Genomic DNA, 17,816 nt, shown 5'->3' with positions numbered 1-17,816 from the left:
CTCCTCCTCCTCCTCCTCCTCCTCCTCCTCCTCCTCCTCCTCCTCCTCCTCCTTCTTCTTCTTCTTCTTCTTCTTCTTCTTCTTCTTCTTCTTCTTGTTTTTTATAATGAGAGCACTTGAGATCTACTCTCTTGGCAAATTTCAGGCTTACAGTACAGTACTGTTAACTATGTCACTGTCCCCAGAACTATGTTCGTGATTCCCAGAATTTGTTTATCCTATAACTGAGAGTTTCCATTTAATATATTTTATATTTTCCTATAATTCACATAGGCTTGACTAGTGTGGCTATACAGAAATTTGTGTTCTGGGCCACAATTTGAAACATGTTTAGTTAACATTGTTGGTATGAGCAATAAAACAGCCAGTCTCTTCTAATTCATGTAGATAATCACATGAACTATTTGGTTGGCTCTATTAAATATTAAGGAAGGAATTAGAGCAATCCAAGTAGAAAGAAAAAAGGAGCAGTTTTCCTAATACCCCTGGTCCTGCTTCTACCCTGAACAAAAATCAATATTCTGGCCATGTGATTACCAGAAAATTACTCCACCTGGGGTCCTGTTTCCTCATCTATAAAATAGAATAATATATAAGACTCTACTTCTCCTTGAAAAGGGATGAAGCCATGTTAAGAAGACACAGGAGCCAACATGAAGGAGCCCCAACAGCTAAAGCCGGAAGAGTATTGGGTTATAACCCATAGAATAAAATAAATATTTATGAGTTCATGATAATATAAATAATTGAATAAATACATAAGTGGAAAAGGAACAGTAGAACAACTATTCCTTATAAGAGAATTCCAATTAGTAAATGTAGAAAGAATGAAGGAAATACATAATCACCATTAGGAAAACATCAGAGTAAAAATTGCTCCAGGCAACCTTCACTGGAAGATGCTAAAATCAGTGGTTGGAAGTTTGAGGAAAAACAGGATTATCAGCATAGTCTCAAAGTATCTTTCCCAAGATACTACCCACATTTTTTGTAGTGTTACCCACTACAAAAAAAGGAAATAGTAACTTTACAGTGGAGAACTTCACAGTGGAGAAATGCAGCAGACAAAACTTCAATCAAATAATCAAAGTTAACATCCACCAGTAATAAGATGTACTAACTTCATGTCCCCTCTTAATACGATATACTGAGAAGGACACCACATCACTTCTGTGGTAGTCTTGCCCAGAATATATAACCTCAATCTAATCATGAGAAAACATCAGACAAATTCAAACTGAGAGTTCTTCTACAAAATAACTTACCAGTACTCATCAAAAGTATCAAGGTCATTTAAAACAAAACAAAACAAAACAAAAGGCTGGAAAGGGAAACTATAATAGATCAGAAAAGACTAAAGAGATACAACAATTATATGCATTGTAGGATCCCAGATTTGGCCCTGGAACAGACAAAGACACTAGGAAGGAAACTGGTAAAATATTAATATTCTGGTTTTGATAACCATACAGAGGCTATAAAAGTTATTAACATTAGGAAACATGTTTAACTTCAAATGCATTACAATTAAAGGTGAAGTATTAAATTCTTACATCATGGTCCATGTTTTTCTACTTCTTAGTGTTTTATCACATTATTCCCTTTAACTCAAATGTCCTTGCCCCATCTCCCTGACCAAATCCTTCCCATACTTCAAGTTCAAATATAATGCCAGCTCTTCCATGGTTCCTGCAGCCCAAAATCATTTCTCTTGACTCTTAGCTCCCATAGTATTTTTTTTTTAAGATTTTATTTATTTATTTGACAGAGAGCGAGATCACAAGTAGGCAGAGAGGCCGGCAGAGAGTGAGAGAGGAGGAAGCAGGCTCCCTGCTGAGCAGAGAGCCCGATGTGGGGCTGGATCCCAGAACCCTGGGATCATGACCTGAGCCGACAGCAGAGGCTTTAACCCACTGAGCCACCCAGGCGCCCCAGCTCCCATAGTATTTTAACCACCCCATTCCCTTGACCCCTACCACACACACCCCTTGTATTTTTGCCATTGTTATAAATGATTTATTTATTCTACCAGACAGGTACATTGTACCATGTTGTACCATACTTCTAGAATTGTATCTGACACAGAGCTGGGGATCATAATGGCTTCTGGAAAGACCTTTGATTACCGCTGCCTTTGTGAACTTGAAATTCTTAAGGAACCAATAAATAATCTAGAATGTCAATTTATTCATATACATTGAGAACTACAACTGCCAAGACAGGAGGGAGCTCTTGTCAGTTTAGCCAGAAGATTTTTTCCTTTTAGAAGAGGCCTAAGTAGAGAGCTGAATTGTAATCAGAAGTTGCACATGGAGCAAGGAGAATAGACCAGGCAATTCTCATGAATAATAACACCAAGCGAGGTCCCTAAGGATAAAACCTAACCCACCATCAGAGCCGTACTTCCCAGTTCTCAGGTCTGGGCCTCATATTTGCTCAGTGCTCCATAAACGCTGACAAAGCTTTCCTTTACAACGCTGTTTTCCTATTTGTACACTAACCATTCCCCTTCTAATGTAGTTCACAGCCCTGGCTACATATTCAAGTCACTGGAGAGCATTCAGAACTCCTGATGTCTAGATAAAAATCCAGGTTAGTTAAATCAGGCTTTCTGGAGATGGGCCTCAGGTCTTGTGATTTTTTAAAAATCTTCTGGCATTTCTAATGTACAGCCAAGGTTGAGAATTACCATTATACCGATAAATTTTGGTTTAGTTATGTCAGTATCGCTAAGTAGAAATTAGACAAGTCCAATCATTCCTGCTTTTGGGGGACAGTCATATGCTCTCTCTCTCTACTGAAGATATGTGATCTCACCTATCCTCCACTGCACCTACTAAGTGAATAACCAGGTTTCTGGGGATGTCCTGCCCTCACCCAAAGGGAAACCTTCAGGTAGTATCCCACAGGTCTCTAGTGCAGAATATTGTTAGACAGTCAGCAAAATAAGACAGGACAAAATGCTTTTGACATATAAAACAGGTAGAAGGATCCAATGTTTTAGCTTTTACCATTAGTGTTTGACAGAAATGTGGTGGGAAGCAGCGGGAAGCAAGTGATAAATAATTTGTGAGAAAAAAAATTCTGAATACTAATTTCCTTCTGGCTCACTCTGTGGGTCCATGTGACAAAAAATGAATCAGAAAAAAATCAATCCCACATTGAAAGTTTGAGATGGCTTCTACTATGTATAAAGTGCTGAGTGCCAAGAGGCATAAAATACTATGTGGTTAGGGTAGGAGGGGCAGGTGGGAGAGACTTCCAGCCAGGAGATTATGGGAGTCTTTGTAAAAAAAAAGGTGGCATTTCTGCTGGGCCAGAGAGGATGATTAGGATTTGAAGGAGGATATTCTAAAAGGGAATGGTCCAAGTACAGATGAAGAGGTGTGAAACTGTGCGGTACAGACAGAAAACAGGAAGTAGTTCCATTTAACCTTGGGTGGTGGGGCAGGGGGAAAAGAGAAAACACCAGTATTTGAAATACTCTCCCACTCTGGTAGTTTTGGAACTACTCCCCATCAAAGATTTGGTTAGATCTTGACAAGAAGTTGTGAGAGTTCAGTTATTTGCTTTTCACACTCATAATCGATAAGATGTGCCAAAGGGTTGAGAGGTAGATGTAGCAGTCTCACAAATGAATCTATATATTTCAGTCTTGCAAGGTCTCAAATTAAATTACAAAAGAGCAAACTTGGAGATAAAAAGACCAGCTATTTGAATGGTGATGGCATTTTCCTATGAAGTGCAAGTTTGGCAATATGCTATTTCCAATATTATTTTACCTCAATAAAAAGAGGATGAAGCCAAGCTTGTGCAAGTTAAGGGCAAATTTGGGTCTGAGGGTGAGAAATATCTCTGTTAACAAGAACTAGTGATCTGCACACGTCATTTCTTGGGAGTCTGGGAAGCTACAGCCTTACAGCTCAGCAGCTTGGAGCCCTGGAAGCCCCACCGCAGTTCCCCTGAGCCTGTCTACAGCCGTCACCATGGCAACGCGCCTCCTGAAAGAGTAGCTCAGCCCTTGGAAACCACCAGAATTTGAAAATTAACGCAGATGATCCTAGAGTGGATCCTGTGCGAGAAAAAACATACAGAAACGTCCTTTCTAAGAACATAAATGGGACAAGTGGGCTATATTTGAAGATGGATTATGGATTAGATAGGGGGCGGGTCTCAAACTTAGATGTGTTTTGGACTTGCCTGGTGGACTTGTCAAAACACAGATTGCTGGACCCCACCTCCAGAATTTCGGATTCAGTATGGCCGGGGTGGAGTACCCAGGTAATAGTGATGCTGCTGGCCTGGGATCACATTTTAACAAGCCCCTGGATTAAATACCAGCATTGCTGCTGCTTTTAAAAAAATGAAATAAAGATTTTGTTTATTTATTTGTCAGAGAGAGAGAGCACAAGCAGGGGGAGTGGCAGGCAGAGGGAAATGGGGAAGCAGGTTCCCTGCTGAGCAAGAAGCCTAATCGGAAACTCCATCCCAGGACCCTGAGATCATGACCTGAGCTGAAGGCAGATGCTTAGCCTACTGAGTCACCCAGGTATCCCACCAGTATTGTTTCAATGTTAATTTTCTGATTTTGACCATTGTACCATGGTTATATAAAACAGTGTCATCAGCCTCAGGAAATACAGCAGTAGTATTTAGAACAAAGAGGCAACCTGTCTGCAACCTGCTTTCAAACGGTTCAGGAAAAAAAATACAGATAGATGAATAAATAGAATGATAAAGCAGATGTGGGAAAATTATAACAATTGGCAAATCTGGATGAACAGTTCATTGTGCTATTCTTATAAGTTTTCTGGTAGATTAAAATTAGATTAAAGTTAAACATTTTTAAAAATAAGACAGGGAAAGAAAGTTCCAGCTTATCACCTAGACACTCTAGGTGAGCTTCTAGGTAGCTGGTAGCCATACATGGTTATTTGAATTTAAATATATTAAAATTAAATAAAATTTAACATCCAGCGCCTTGACCACACAAGCCACACTTTGTCAAGTGCAAAAGAGTCATGTGGGACTCCTGACTACTGTATTGGACAACACAAATAGAGAACATTTCCACTATCACAGAAAGCTCTATTGCATAGTACTGACCACACTGAAAAATAGTAAGACCAGGAGAGAATCTTTGGAAAGTCTAATGTGCCAAAAGCAGCAGGAGGTAATAGTAATAGTCACAAGCAGTAGGTGTCAGTTGTCTACCAAATAAAACAGTTGATTAACTGAAGGGCAAAAGGAAGATAAATGATTAAATTATAGGAGATGGATCATACTGTAGCTACACACGGAAACACCTATAGTTTTGCATGGATTCAGGACATACATGCCAGAGTAGCTGTTCATTATCACAGCTCTGCACAACTCATCATTTTGTTTTTCTTAGCAGTCCACTGGCTGAAGAAGTAGACACCCAAATGCAGTGGTTCTCCCGCCCTCCTCTTTCCCTCTCACTTTCCTCCAAGCAGAGGAATGGACAAGGTAACAAGGCAATGCTGAGCCGAGGAGGCTGACCTGCCCAGAAATAGCTGGGACTTGGAATATCTCAAACTTGCAGATGTTTTAACTGGGCTTTCGGCTTCATATTGGTTAATACACTAGCTAATGTGTCAAGCAGGCAAGGCTGACTTTTGTTGCTATCCCCGCTCTTTCCGAGTTTCTTCTGCCTCTTTTTTTCTGTGTCTCAAACACACAGCACCCTCTGGGTGTCCAAAGTTTCTGACCAAACAGGCCTGCCTTCCATTCTAACAATCATCTTCCTTCTTTTTTTATTTTATTTTTTTTAATTTTTTATTTTTTATAAACATATATTTTTACTCCCAGGGGTACAGGTCTGTGAATCACCAGGTTTACACATTTCACAGCACTCACCAAAGCACATACCCTCCCCAATGTCCATAATCCCACCCCCTTCTCCCAAACCCCCTCCCCCCAGCAACCCTCAGTTTGTTTTGTGAGATTCACTTATGGTTTGTTTCCCTCCCAATCCCATCTTGTTTCATTTATTCTTTTTCAATTTTTTTTCATTTATTTATTTTCAGCACAACAGTATCATTATTTTTTCACCACACCCAGTGCTCCATGCAATCCGTGCCCTCTATAATACCCACCACCTGGTACCCCCACCCCCCCCCCCCCCCCCCCTCCAAACCCCCCCGTTTTTTTTTCAGAGTCCATAGTCTCTCATGGTTCACCTCCCCTTCCAATTTACCCCAACTCCTTTCTCCTCTCTAACTCCCCATGTCCTCCATGATATTTGTTATGCTCCACAAATAAGTGAAACCGTATGATAATTGACTCTCTCTGCTTGACTTATTTCACTCAGCATAATCTCTTCCTTCTTTCCAGCATCTTTTCTTTCAGGCCCTGGTAACACCCAGGTGATGAGCTGACTAAATTCACTCTAAAGTATGACAAGCACCAAACTCCTCCAAGGTACATTTGGCTAAGACTAGCTCCCAGAATGCTCTGGGAGATACTTTTTGAGCAAAGTCATCTTCATGTTCTCTCTGCCTGACCCAGCCCTTCTAGCTTCCCTCTACCTGGCCTCTCAGGAGCAAACACAGCGTCACAGTACAGCCGCACCTTGTCGTTTCCCCTCCCCTCCCTTTCCAAGCAGGTTCAGACTCAGTTGGGGCTCAGTAAAATACACGGCTATTACTTGCAGAGAACATGGAGTGGCAGGGAAAACTGCAAATACATGAAGCCATAAATCACAAAATGATAAATGTGAAGAAAGATTTTCATGAGGAAAATGAGCCATATTTCCATTTTCAAACTTCCACCGGGGAAAATGAGGAATAGGCCTAGAACCTGAAAGTCAAGAGAGGGACCTCTGCTCTGTCCAGGCCTGTTACAGCATTTAAATGTCCATCTAAGTATTGGACCATTGTAAAAGGTTTGGGTAATCCTTCCCTAAATTACTCTCTCTCCAAGAGGCACTGTCCCGTAACAACTATTACTCCATTGGAAGTGAGTCTGTCAATTACCTAGAGATCATCATTCTTAGCTGCAAGACACCATACCCCAGGGCTTTATAGTTCAGCTTGTGGGCTTTTTTCTTTTTTAAAAAAGTTTTTATTGGGGCGCCTAGGTGGCTCAGTGGGTTAGAGCCTCGGGCCGTCAGCTCGGGTCATAGTCTCAGAGTCCTGGGATCAAGCCCCACATCAGGCTCTCTGCTTGACAGGGAGCCTGCTTCTCCCCGGCCCCACCTGCTTGTGATCTCTGTCTGTCAAATAAATAAATGCATAAATAAAATCTTTTAAAAAAAAATCTTTAAAAGTTTTTATTTAAATACCAATTAGTTAACATAGAGTATAGTATTAGTTTCAGGTGTACAAATAGTGATTCAACACTTCCATACAATACTCGGTGCTCATCACAATATCCTTAATCCCTATCACCTATTTAATCCAACCTCCTCAACCTATGATTTGATCACTGAACTTATGAGATATCTCTTTATAGACAGCTATATACTGTGAAATAGATTCTTACTGAGAATTCCAAAAGAGGAGAGTCTCACCTCACAGTACTCTGTGATAATGCAGAAATTATCGTGCTCCACAAAGCTCGCATGGAACTTGACAATAGCGGGGTGGTCCAGCTTGGAAAGGAGCTGAGCCTCCAAATTGGCCTGCACAGTCTCATTTGGATTAAGATCTCCAACAGAGATTTCCTTCAGTACCTTTCTGCAGCCAAACAAACAAACAAAAATAAAAATTTAAATACATTTAGAGTTAAAAAATAACAGCTATGAAAAGTGGTCCAGGGCCACCTAACTAATGTCCAGGCCATGACCTACACGTAGGTTTGGTATTGTCTGTTATGACACTGTCGCCTAGTGGTCCCTGAACCTGCTTGCCTATCCTGGTCACTGACATAGCTGTACCCCTACAGATTTGGTCAAACAGGGCAGAATCTGAGCTAATTTTGAGCAACATTGCTGAGGGGGCTGCTCCTCCTCTGTCTCTGTAGATGTCTCAGCTTCCCTTTGTCTTTCACATAGCATCTCTGCTTTCATCTGTCTCTTTCTGTGTCTCTGTGAGACTCTCTCTCTTCCTATCCTTCACCTTATCTGTTTTCCTCTGCTTTTCTATTTCTATTCCTATCTTGGTATCTATTTCTGTTTCTTTTTTTGTTTGTTTGTTTCTCTCTATATATGTATGTATTTATTAATCTATCAGTGCTGTCTCTGTGTTTTTCTGTCTTTACCTATGTCCTTCTCTCTCTTTGCCTTTGTGTCTCTCTTTGCCTCTGTGTGGGTGTGTGCTTCTCTCTCTCAGCTTAAAATTTTCCAAATCTAACAACTTAATATCAATAGGGTCATTATCTATTTAGTTTCTTTTTTAAACTATCCTTGGCATAGCATACTTTATTGCTATTGGTATTTAGGACAAGAAAAAAAAAATCTAAAAACACTGATAGAGAGGAATTTAGGATCTCAAGCATGTATAAAGGGAAAAAGAGCTCATTAAATCTCCAAATTATTAATTTTAAAACTGTGATAACTCAATGAGAGTGGACCAAAACACTATCTCTTCCCATCTGAGAAAAAAATAGTCTGATGAACAAACCAATTATAGTACCAAGTGTAAACTAGATTGCTGGGAAAAAGCACTTTAGAGCACCAATTATGTGTGCAGACAGATTCTGCTGATTATAAGTGAATGTTAGCTATTCATTAAGGCAAGTTCTGCAGAACCCATACTAGAAAACATTTTGCAAAGATGTTCTTTAAGAGTTACAACCTATGCATATTAATGAAAATGTATTTATAGTAGAAACAGTCTTAATTAAAGGCCCTTCAACCAAATCATGGATGAACCAGAGCTCTCCAGTTCTTTCTAACAGATGCTGATTGTCGCTTTGCCATAGGGAATGCTTGTGCCTAGTAGGTGCTCTCCAGCACATCCATTAACTTCTGCCCCTCTAGGTGAGATGTGTGCTTACCTGAGTGATTGTGCTTGTTCCTGAACTTAATCATGCCAGTTGTGCTTCTTACAGTAAATTTGTGACTTAGATGTGACAAACTGATGAAGAATGAGTATGAGTGTCATCTTTGCAAGGAAAACTGAGTTAAGTGTTTGCCAAAAAAACTTGAGTGTGACAAGTTGCAAAAAAAAAAAAAAAATGCTGATAATAATTTACAAGATAGTGCTAAAAAGTTGGGTTAAAAATGTAAAAATTTAGTATTTTGAATTCAGTTGCTAAATTTTCATTTCATTTTAAAGAAGGTAAACCTGGAAAACAATATATATTGCAGGTAGTTTATGCAAAGAAGATGAAGGGACCTCTAATTAGAAAATACTAGATGTTGGGGCACCTGGGTGGCTCAGTGGGTTAAGCCTCTGCCTTCGGCTCAGGTCATGATCCCAGGGTCCATATCGGGCTCTCTGCTCTGCAGGGAGCCTGCTTCCTCCTCTCTCTCTGCCTGCCTCTCTGCCTACTTGTGATCTCTGTCAGATAAATAAAGAAAAAATCTTTAAAAAAAAAGAAAATACTAGATGTTGGTTAGCATCAAAAAATGGGGAAAAATGTACAATGATATATTTTAAGTTGATATAAATGCTTTCATTATGTCATTTCACTTAAAAATTGTTTGCTCTGTTTACCCAAGTACTAGCCCAAATCACTATGGATGTCATGATGGGATGTCTCCTATCCATTTGCATAGGAGAGCTCCTATGATCCTTAAAAACCTAATTATCCTATGAACTTTTCATTGATTCAAATAAGACTTTTCCCTAGTTGTTTTACTGTAGAAGAAATTTCCTCAGGCAATACCAGGGATAGAGCCTGTTTCTTTGTTCAGACTCCTGGCCTAGAAACTTAGATGTTACAGTTAACGCTGTATCTTGTAGTTTTATCCAATCCATTCCTCAGTGGCAAACGTTTCATAAAAATTCTAGGTTAGACCATCTGTCCTAGAAGCTGAGACATTATGTAGGAAAACTTAGAAAGTGTCCTTATCTAAACTGATTCCTGTCAGGTGTTGGATGACATCTGGCATTTTTTCTTGACCAATAAAAGGTTGGCATTAAGTGTCCATTCTCTAAAATCTCATCAGGAGAACCTTCTATTTCAAGACGGCCCTTATTGGGAAATCAGTTTTCCTAAAACTTGAGTCCTTTATAATATTTTACTCATTTTAAATGTTCTTCATGGTCTTCCCAGTATGAACTCATCCACCCCCAAAAGACAAGCATGGCAGGCCCTAGCTGCATTAGGGAGGATGGCCCTGCCCCAGGAGCCCCACAGGTTCTGCCCTGCCATTTACAGGACCCTTTAATTAGGGCTGCAATTTAGAAAGTTGAAACATTCGGTTTCCTTCCCCTGATGGCGCTTTCACGTTGGTTTTGTTAGCTAGCGAACACATTATCAGGTCCCTAATTGATCATGAAGTGGATTCTAGAGAAATGCTTGCTTGGTAACATTTTCTATGAGAAGACTGTGCTATCAAGAATTTGGTTAAAAATGACCTCATTTTATTAAGAGTGGCATCTCCGGCTGTTAGTGTAGTAAAAGGAGCTTGAAATGACATCGGTGGCTATGTTTTTCTGTAACTTCTGAAGATTACCACACAGCAGGTAAAGCTCAGTGACATCTTCATAGTGCTTTTCCAGTAATTTACTGTGCCCAGCTAACATGCAGTTGTAAAAGTCACAGTGGTTAAGCATGACAATATAAAGCCTTGCGCAAACTTGCAATATTCTCTTGCTGTGAAGGAACAAATGCTATCAAAAGCTTGAAGATACTTATTTTTCCTCATAAACATTAACTATTGTGCAACAGAGTGTGAGATTTTACATATAGTTACCTGAGTCCTGTCTGGCAGCTCAATGATAAAGCATAAAATCTCATTTGCCCACAGCACAGCAGACGAAGGTAAGGTTATTAAGACAGGTGATATCTAATATCATCTCTAGCTGACGCAGACAGAGTCTACCTTCCTTACCTAAAATTGTGTCACTGAACTGACAGAGGAAACTCTCATTGCATATCACTTAATATGAGATCAATATCAGCTGAAGATAGCATGGAAACTTACCAAATCAAGTACAGCTTGTCACCTGCTCAGTGACTCTCAAATAACATGACAGGTATTTATTTTATCAGAACCTCAACTGCTTGCAAGAAACTTTATGATAGTGGCAAAAAGCAAAAAACAACAAACAAGAAATAGGCATCCCTGCAAACTCACTCATTTTACAAACTTTCTGTTCTTTTTCCCAAGTGGCATTCTTCTTTCTTCCTAGAATCAGTAGCAAACGGTTAAACTTTGAAGAATGACTTTGGAAATCCGGGATAACTATTGGTAATTTCATTCCCTGAAAATTCAGTCACTCAAGACATGTATGAGGCAGACTACATTTTTAACATGTTAACTACGGAGTTATTTTTTCTCAAATTTCCCCTTGTTCTTTCAAATGCTCCCCATTGAGGGATAGACAGCTGGTAGTGCTGTTAATCTTTGCAGTTAGTCTAGAGATGACGAGCTGTGATCCTTTTCCTTGTGATTTAACCATCAATGACTCTGTATACTGTAAGCACCTACTGTGTGTCTATGATGCAGCAGGCACTGGGGACTTGTAGGCCCTGCCCTTGTGTCTACTGGGCAAGACAAATCATTAAACAAATAGATAAATGTATAGGAGTGTGTGAAAATACATATATTCTTGAAAACTTCAAATTGAGATGAATGCTATGAAGTAAGGGTAAATGATATCTGAGGCTCCCCTCATTTAAGATGTTGTGACCCTCTAATGTGAGCAGCAGCTACTGTAGCACCCACTGGGGATGGAGCCAAAGGAAACAGATTTCAACCTCGGCTTAGATGATGGTAGTTTTTTATTTGTTGTGTCGCTTTTTTTGATTCAGTATTCACCTGTTTAACAAGGAGAGATTATTAAATCTACTCCCGACTTTATTTTTTGAGGGGGGGTGGTGGATTGATTAATTAGTTGATTTATGGATTGCTTTATATTTTAATTCTAGTGTAGTTAACATAAATCTGCTCAGGACTTTTAAATAGAGTTTTCATTCATTTAGCAAGGCGGCAATTATGTTAATCTTCCTTTCTTAAATGAAGAGCTCTCATTTTTTCTAATTTTCAAGGAAATACAGTATCTTTATATGAAATTTTTTAAACAAAAGGAAAATATTACCCACAATTCAACACAGAGATAATCAGCATTAATGATTTTGTTATTTCCATCCCATCTTTTTGCTACACAGTTTTAATAGTAGAAGGCAAACAGTTTGCACAATTTTCCTGTTGTTATTTTCATGAGACATTATCATAGCAGAAACCTGTCATTTGTGGCTGCCCTGCATCTTTAGACAGCCTCCCTACATTGCCTTCCCCAGATAGAGAAAAATGCACAAAAACTGATAAGCAAACAAACCCCACATCTCCCACCTCCCTTGAGCTGGGGTATCAGGGTATGACCTAGATTCCATCAGTCAGCTGCACCCACCAGAAACTTTGCCATGGGTGTGAGCAGAGTAAAGGAACAGGTTAGGCACTGGGTATCCCTTTTGTTAGCACAGGGGTCAGAGGAAACAGCATGGCCTGGTTGAAAAGGCAGCAAGCCCCTCCAGTGGCCTTGTTCTGGCTGATGCTCTTGGAAATTTAGCCATTAGCCTGCTCCCCAGCCCTCCTGCTGCTGCCGTGAGCAAATAAGTGTCCATTCTCTAAAATCTCATCAGGAGAACCTTCTATTTCAAGACGGCCCTTATTGGGAAATCAGTTTTCCTAAAACTTGAGTCCTTTATAACATTTTACTCATTTTAAATGTTCTTCATGGTCTTCCCAGTATGAACTCATCCACCCCCAAAAGACAAGCATGGCAGGCCATGTTTTTCTGGAACAAATCCCCTTCTGCTTAAACCTCAGACAGTGGCTGCTTTTACCTGTACCTGGGAGCCCTGACCAATGCAATAGGCACATTCAGGTGTTACCAAAATCACTGCTAGCACTTTGGGTTCGGGAAAACTGAACCTCTGTGGGGTGCCTGGGTGGCTCACTGGGAGCCTCTGCCTTCAGCTCAGGTTATTATCTCAGGGTCCTGGGACTGAGCCCCGTGTTGTGTTGGGCGCTCTGCTCAACAGGGAGCCTGCTTCCCCCCTCTCTCCGCCTGCCTCTCTGCCTACTTGTGCTCTCTTTCTCTCTGTCAAATAAATAAATAAAATCTTTAAAAAAACAAAAACAAAAAACTGAACCTCCGAAACTTTGACTCACTTAGGCTGATTTTTATTTATTAATTCAAGTCTTCAAATGTAGGATCCTCTAAGGGATTTAAGGTCACAGTATTTCATATTCTTTTATGGGTAGAAATATCATAAGAGTACAAAACACCCTTTATTAAAGTTGTTTCATACTCTTTAATATATAAATTTAAAATGTAAAGGGACATAAAAAAATATAGTGGCAGAAAGCAATACTGATTCAAAAAAGTGGTACATCAATTAAAAAATGAAAAAAGCAGGAACTAAACTTACTTAAAGGAGTAGCTGAAAAAAAATTTGTAGACATTGTGGAGAGTATACTAGGATGGAATTTTATTTTATTTTATTTCAGTTATTTATTCTCTTAGCAATTTAAAAAGCATATTTTAATGTCTGTATCCAGAGAAAAGAACAAAATTTTTTATGGGTCACCACAATAGGCCATATCTAAGAACTGCTTTTGTTTTTAACCATTAAATTCCTGATCTCAGCTCGTTTGGGGGCTAGAACTGATTCACCTGGTCTTTTCCTCTCTACCCCTGATCAAAGCATTAGAAGGGATTTGGGGGCTCAAATGGCATGACGGTGCAGTGCAAATGCTCATAGCATTTGCTGAGGGGCAGAGCCCAATTTCAGACTCTGTATGAGGCTCTGGGCAGCCATAACCAAACACCTTAAGATAGGAAATCCCATACTTCTGTTACTTGACCAGCTGTTGATGGTCAAACACCATGCCATACACTGGGGATCCAAAGATAAGAAAGATAAACCTCTTGCCCTCCAAGAGAGCTCAGTCCCATGGGAGAGACCAGCAAGTACAAAAATAATTCAATAACTTCATGATAAATGCTCTAATAGAGCTTGGTGGCGGATGGGAATCCCTAATCGTTCTTTGAGAAGAGAGGAAAAATCAAAATCTATAGACTAGCATCCCAGGTCATTCACTTTGGCAAATGCAAACTACTTTTTACTGTGCAGAATCACCTTTTCTCTAGGTGGACTCCCGAGAGGCAAAAGATATGAGTTTATCATTCTTTACTATTTTCCCTATGTAAATCAAACCCAGGAGAGGAATGTCCACATTTGCATCATCTGAATAGTTTGTGGAAGTTAATAAGCATGTGAGGTTTTGGTTTTTTGTTTTTTTTTTTTAAGAGAACTACTTACAAAAACTACTTAATTTCTATACATATATACCATTCTCTACATACCACTCAGGTACGCGCACACACACACACACACACACACACACCACACACACAACCAGAGTATATATTATGGAATGTGGAATGAAAATGTTATAGGTAGAGGTTCTTTTTAAAAGATCTATAAAACTAGCAGGCTCACAAATCACTCTTTTCTTCCTTTTTCCTCACTCATCTATACTGTTTTTATCCAAATATGTTTTATATAACAAGATTTCAAAAATAAGTGTAAGGAACCATCCCATTACGCCATGTTCTGCCCTAGAGGATTCGCTTAGTTTGGGGTCCCCGGGAAGTAAACCCTGAGACAAAGATTTGTGCGCCAGTGGTCAACTAAGCAGGGAGGGAGTGAGGAAGTGAGAGAGAGGGAAGGAAAGCTGATCAAGGGCATATTACCAAGTTGGTCACCACTTTGGGCAACTGGAGCTTAATTCTGTGAAGGAACCTTGGAAGCCAGTGTAGAATAGGCACCTCTGAGTCTTTCTGTCCGAGGGGCGAGGACCATCTGACTTCATTCTCTGGGAGTATTAACTCCCCCATTCTCTCGGCCTGCCAGAGCCTGGGCCCTAACAGCCAGAGAGAGGCCTCAGGCACCATTGCAGTTGCTGGCAGGTAAAGACTGGATCCACGCACAGGAAACACTAATTGTCCAAGGAGTATGGGGAGGGCACCAAGCCTGTCTCCCACAGGATTAAAAATAAAGTTCCTCCATTTTAAATTCTAGCCGAATTTATCTATATCCTAAGGATGGCTAAGATATAGTGATACCTAGACAAACTAAAGTTCCTTTAGTAGTGAATAATGAAACTGAAAATCAATTATAACCTACGGATAAATTCCATTTCCTAGGCTTTTCAAGATTGACTTAGTTTCCAAACACATTAGCAGTGTATAGAAGTATCACATACAGATAATAAGCAAAAAATAAATAATTGATAAGAACTAATAATACAGATAGTAAACAAAGAACAAATAAATAAGAGTAGAATTATTTCAGACATTTTAGTTTGGCAAATATGCTACCCTGGCTCCTGTCTAGATTATATTGTCATTTGTGGTGACAACTTCCATGCTGTGTTTCAATGCTGGTACCATAACAAATTATGCAAGTTGCCATTTATTTTTAAGGAACAGAAGAGAGTAAACAGAAACTTGTGGAGTAGGAGGTTTGACGACAAATATGGCTTAGATAAAAAATTTCTAATAATTATGTGAATTCAATGACTTTTCCCATCTGTATAAATTTGAAAAAAACAGAAGTGGCTTGAGTATCTGTTTCAGGACTGGAAACCATACTGATGCCCACTCTGAGTTCTCTGCAGGGACCCTCTGGTGTCAGTGCACAAACAGAACTGGCTTCAGGATGTGTCCTATCCAGTCCTTTTCCAGAGGACTTCTTAGAGGTTACATGGAGAAGATAATATAATGTCTACCTGCTTTACCCTTTGCCCAGGGGCTTCTCTTTTCTCTTGAGCAAAGAGTTTATAGGCAAGCCAAGAAATCCATGAGTGAGTATTAATCATCAGGTAACTACTTCTTTAATCTGCCTCTGCAAGTCAGCATTGGTTTCGACCCTGTTGAAAGCCTGTATATTCGTGCATTCACTATAGTGTGTCTATTTCCTACCCCATCTTAAACCACAGCCTCCTTAAAAGCAGCTGGGACTGGCTTATGAAAAGCTTCATTAAGAAGAAATTGCCCTTTGCTCTCAGTTTAGCCAAAAAATGAGTACATTCCCTTCACAGTGGACAGCTTTCTGGAGCTTCTTTCTATAGACTGCAAAAGCTCTCCTTATAACCAGGAATCTATAATTGGATTCAACTCTAATTTCCCCCTCAAAACCAGTTATAACTCCTCTTCTCCCCTTTCCTTTTCCTCTATACCACAATAGAAGTGGTCAGGCCATTCTATTTTTCTTATTTATACAGATGAGCCAGTCACTGAATATTATGGCTTGATTATTCTAAGAGACATTGATGACTCTCTACTCATCTCCCCACATCTTCATCATCATATGCTCTAAAGAGGAGGACACTCTCCTCAGCCTCTGGAATGAATCATAATTAACCTAAGTCTATCATGTCATTCTATTTCCCTTGCCAGGGATTAGTTTAAACATCCTGTGAGATGTGAGAAATCTTTGGGAGTTTTCTGGGGAAGATGTTCCTCACTGATAAAAAGAGAAGTGTGGGAGGAAACCCTTCTTTAATCTGCCTCTGCAAGTCATCATCTTTTTCATGTGACTCCTTGAACTTTGGCAGCCAGGTGGGATCATGAAGGAAGCCACCTTAGGATGACAGGCTGAATGACAGAAAAGGGAAGGGACCAAGGTCCTTCATGATGTTGTGAGCTGCTGACTCTGTCAACCCTGAAAGTGCTCGCTCGCTCTCCTCTCACTCTCTCTCTTTCTCTCTCTCGACTTCTTGTTAGGGAGGTAAATCTTTCTTATGATGTAAGCCATTTTGGTGGCTAAAGACACCTGATACTAACACTTTGCTACAAGAAGGAAGAGAAGACTTTAATTTTTTATTTTATTTTATTTTAATTTTTTAAATAAACATATTTTTATCTCCAGGGGTACAGGTCTGTGAAACGCCAGGTTTACACACTTCACAGCACTCACCATAGCACATACCCTCCCCAATGTCCATAAACCTGCCTCCTTTCTCCAAACCCTCCTCCCCCCTGCAACCCTCAGTTTGTCTTGTGAGATTAAGAGTCACTTATGGTTTGTCTCCCTTCCAATCCCATCTTGTTTCATTTATTCTTCTCCTACCCCCTTAACCCCCCATGTTGCATCTCCACTTCCTCATATCAGGGAGATCATATGATAGTTGTCTTTCTCCGCTTCACTTATTTCGCTAAGCATGATACCCTCTAGTTCCATCCACGTCGTCGCAAATGGCAAGATTACATTTCTTTTGATGGTTGCAGAGTATTCCATTGTGTATATATACCACATCTTCTTGATCCATTCATCTGTTGATGGACATCTAGGTTCTTTCCATAGTTTGGCTATTGTGGACATTGCTGCTATAAAGATTCAGGTGCACGTGCCCCTTCGGATCACTACGTTTGTATCTTTAGGGTAAATACCCAGTAGTGCTATTGCTGGGTCATAGGGTAGTTCTATTTTCAACATTTTGAGGAACCTCCATGTTGTTTTCCAGAGTGGCTGCACCAGCTTGCATTTCCACCAACAGTGTAGGAGGGCTCCCCTTTCTCCACATCCTCGCCAGCATCTGTCATTTCCTGACTTGTTAATTTTAGCCATTCTGACTGGTGTGAGGTGATATCTCATTGTGGTTTTGATTTGTATTTCCCTAATGCCGAGTGATATGGAGCACTTTTTCATGTGTCTGTTGGCCATCT

The 17,816-nt window shown here is 40.0% G+C and overlaps 1 protein-coding gene across 6 annotated transcripts in view; it reads right to left on the bottom strand.

Annotated features, from left to right (window-relative positions):
• NEK11 (NIMA related kinase 11) overlaps positions 1–17,816 on the bottom strand; it is a 245,163-nt gene that overhangs the window by 186,822 nt on the left and 40,525 nt on the right. For 5 of the 6 annotated variants that reach the window (XM_059390919.1, XM_059390921.1, XM_059390918.1 and 2 more), the window contains one exon: positions 7,535–7,700. The exons of the other annotated variant lie outside the window; for it this stretch is intronic. In XM_059390919.1, the coding sequence (XP_059246902.1) occupies positions 7,535–7,700 (166 nt within the window). The remainder of the gene's footprint in view (positions 1–7,534; positions 7,701–17,816) is intronic. 6 annotated transcript variants of the gene reach the window in all.

Source organism: Mustela nigripes, chromosome 2 (assembly GCF_022355385.1).
Source record: "Mustela nigripes isolate SB6536 chromosome 2, MUSNIG.SB6536, whole genome shotgun sequence".
NCBI classification, from domain to species: domain Eukaryota; kingdom Metazoa; phylum Chordata; class Mammalia; order Carnivora; family Mustelidae; genus Mustela; species Mustela nigripes.
The sequence above is the reverse complement of the archived record's forward strand: the minus strand, read 5'-3'. Positions and strand labels throughout refer to the sequence as shown.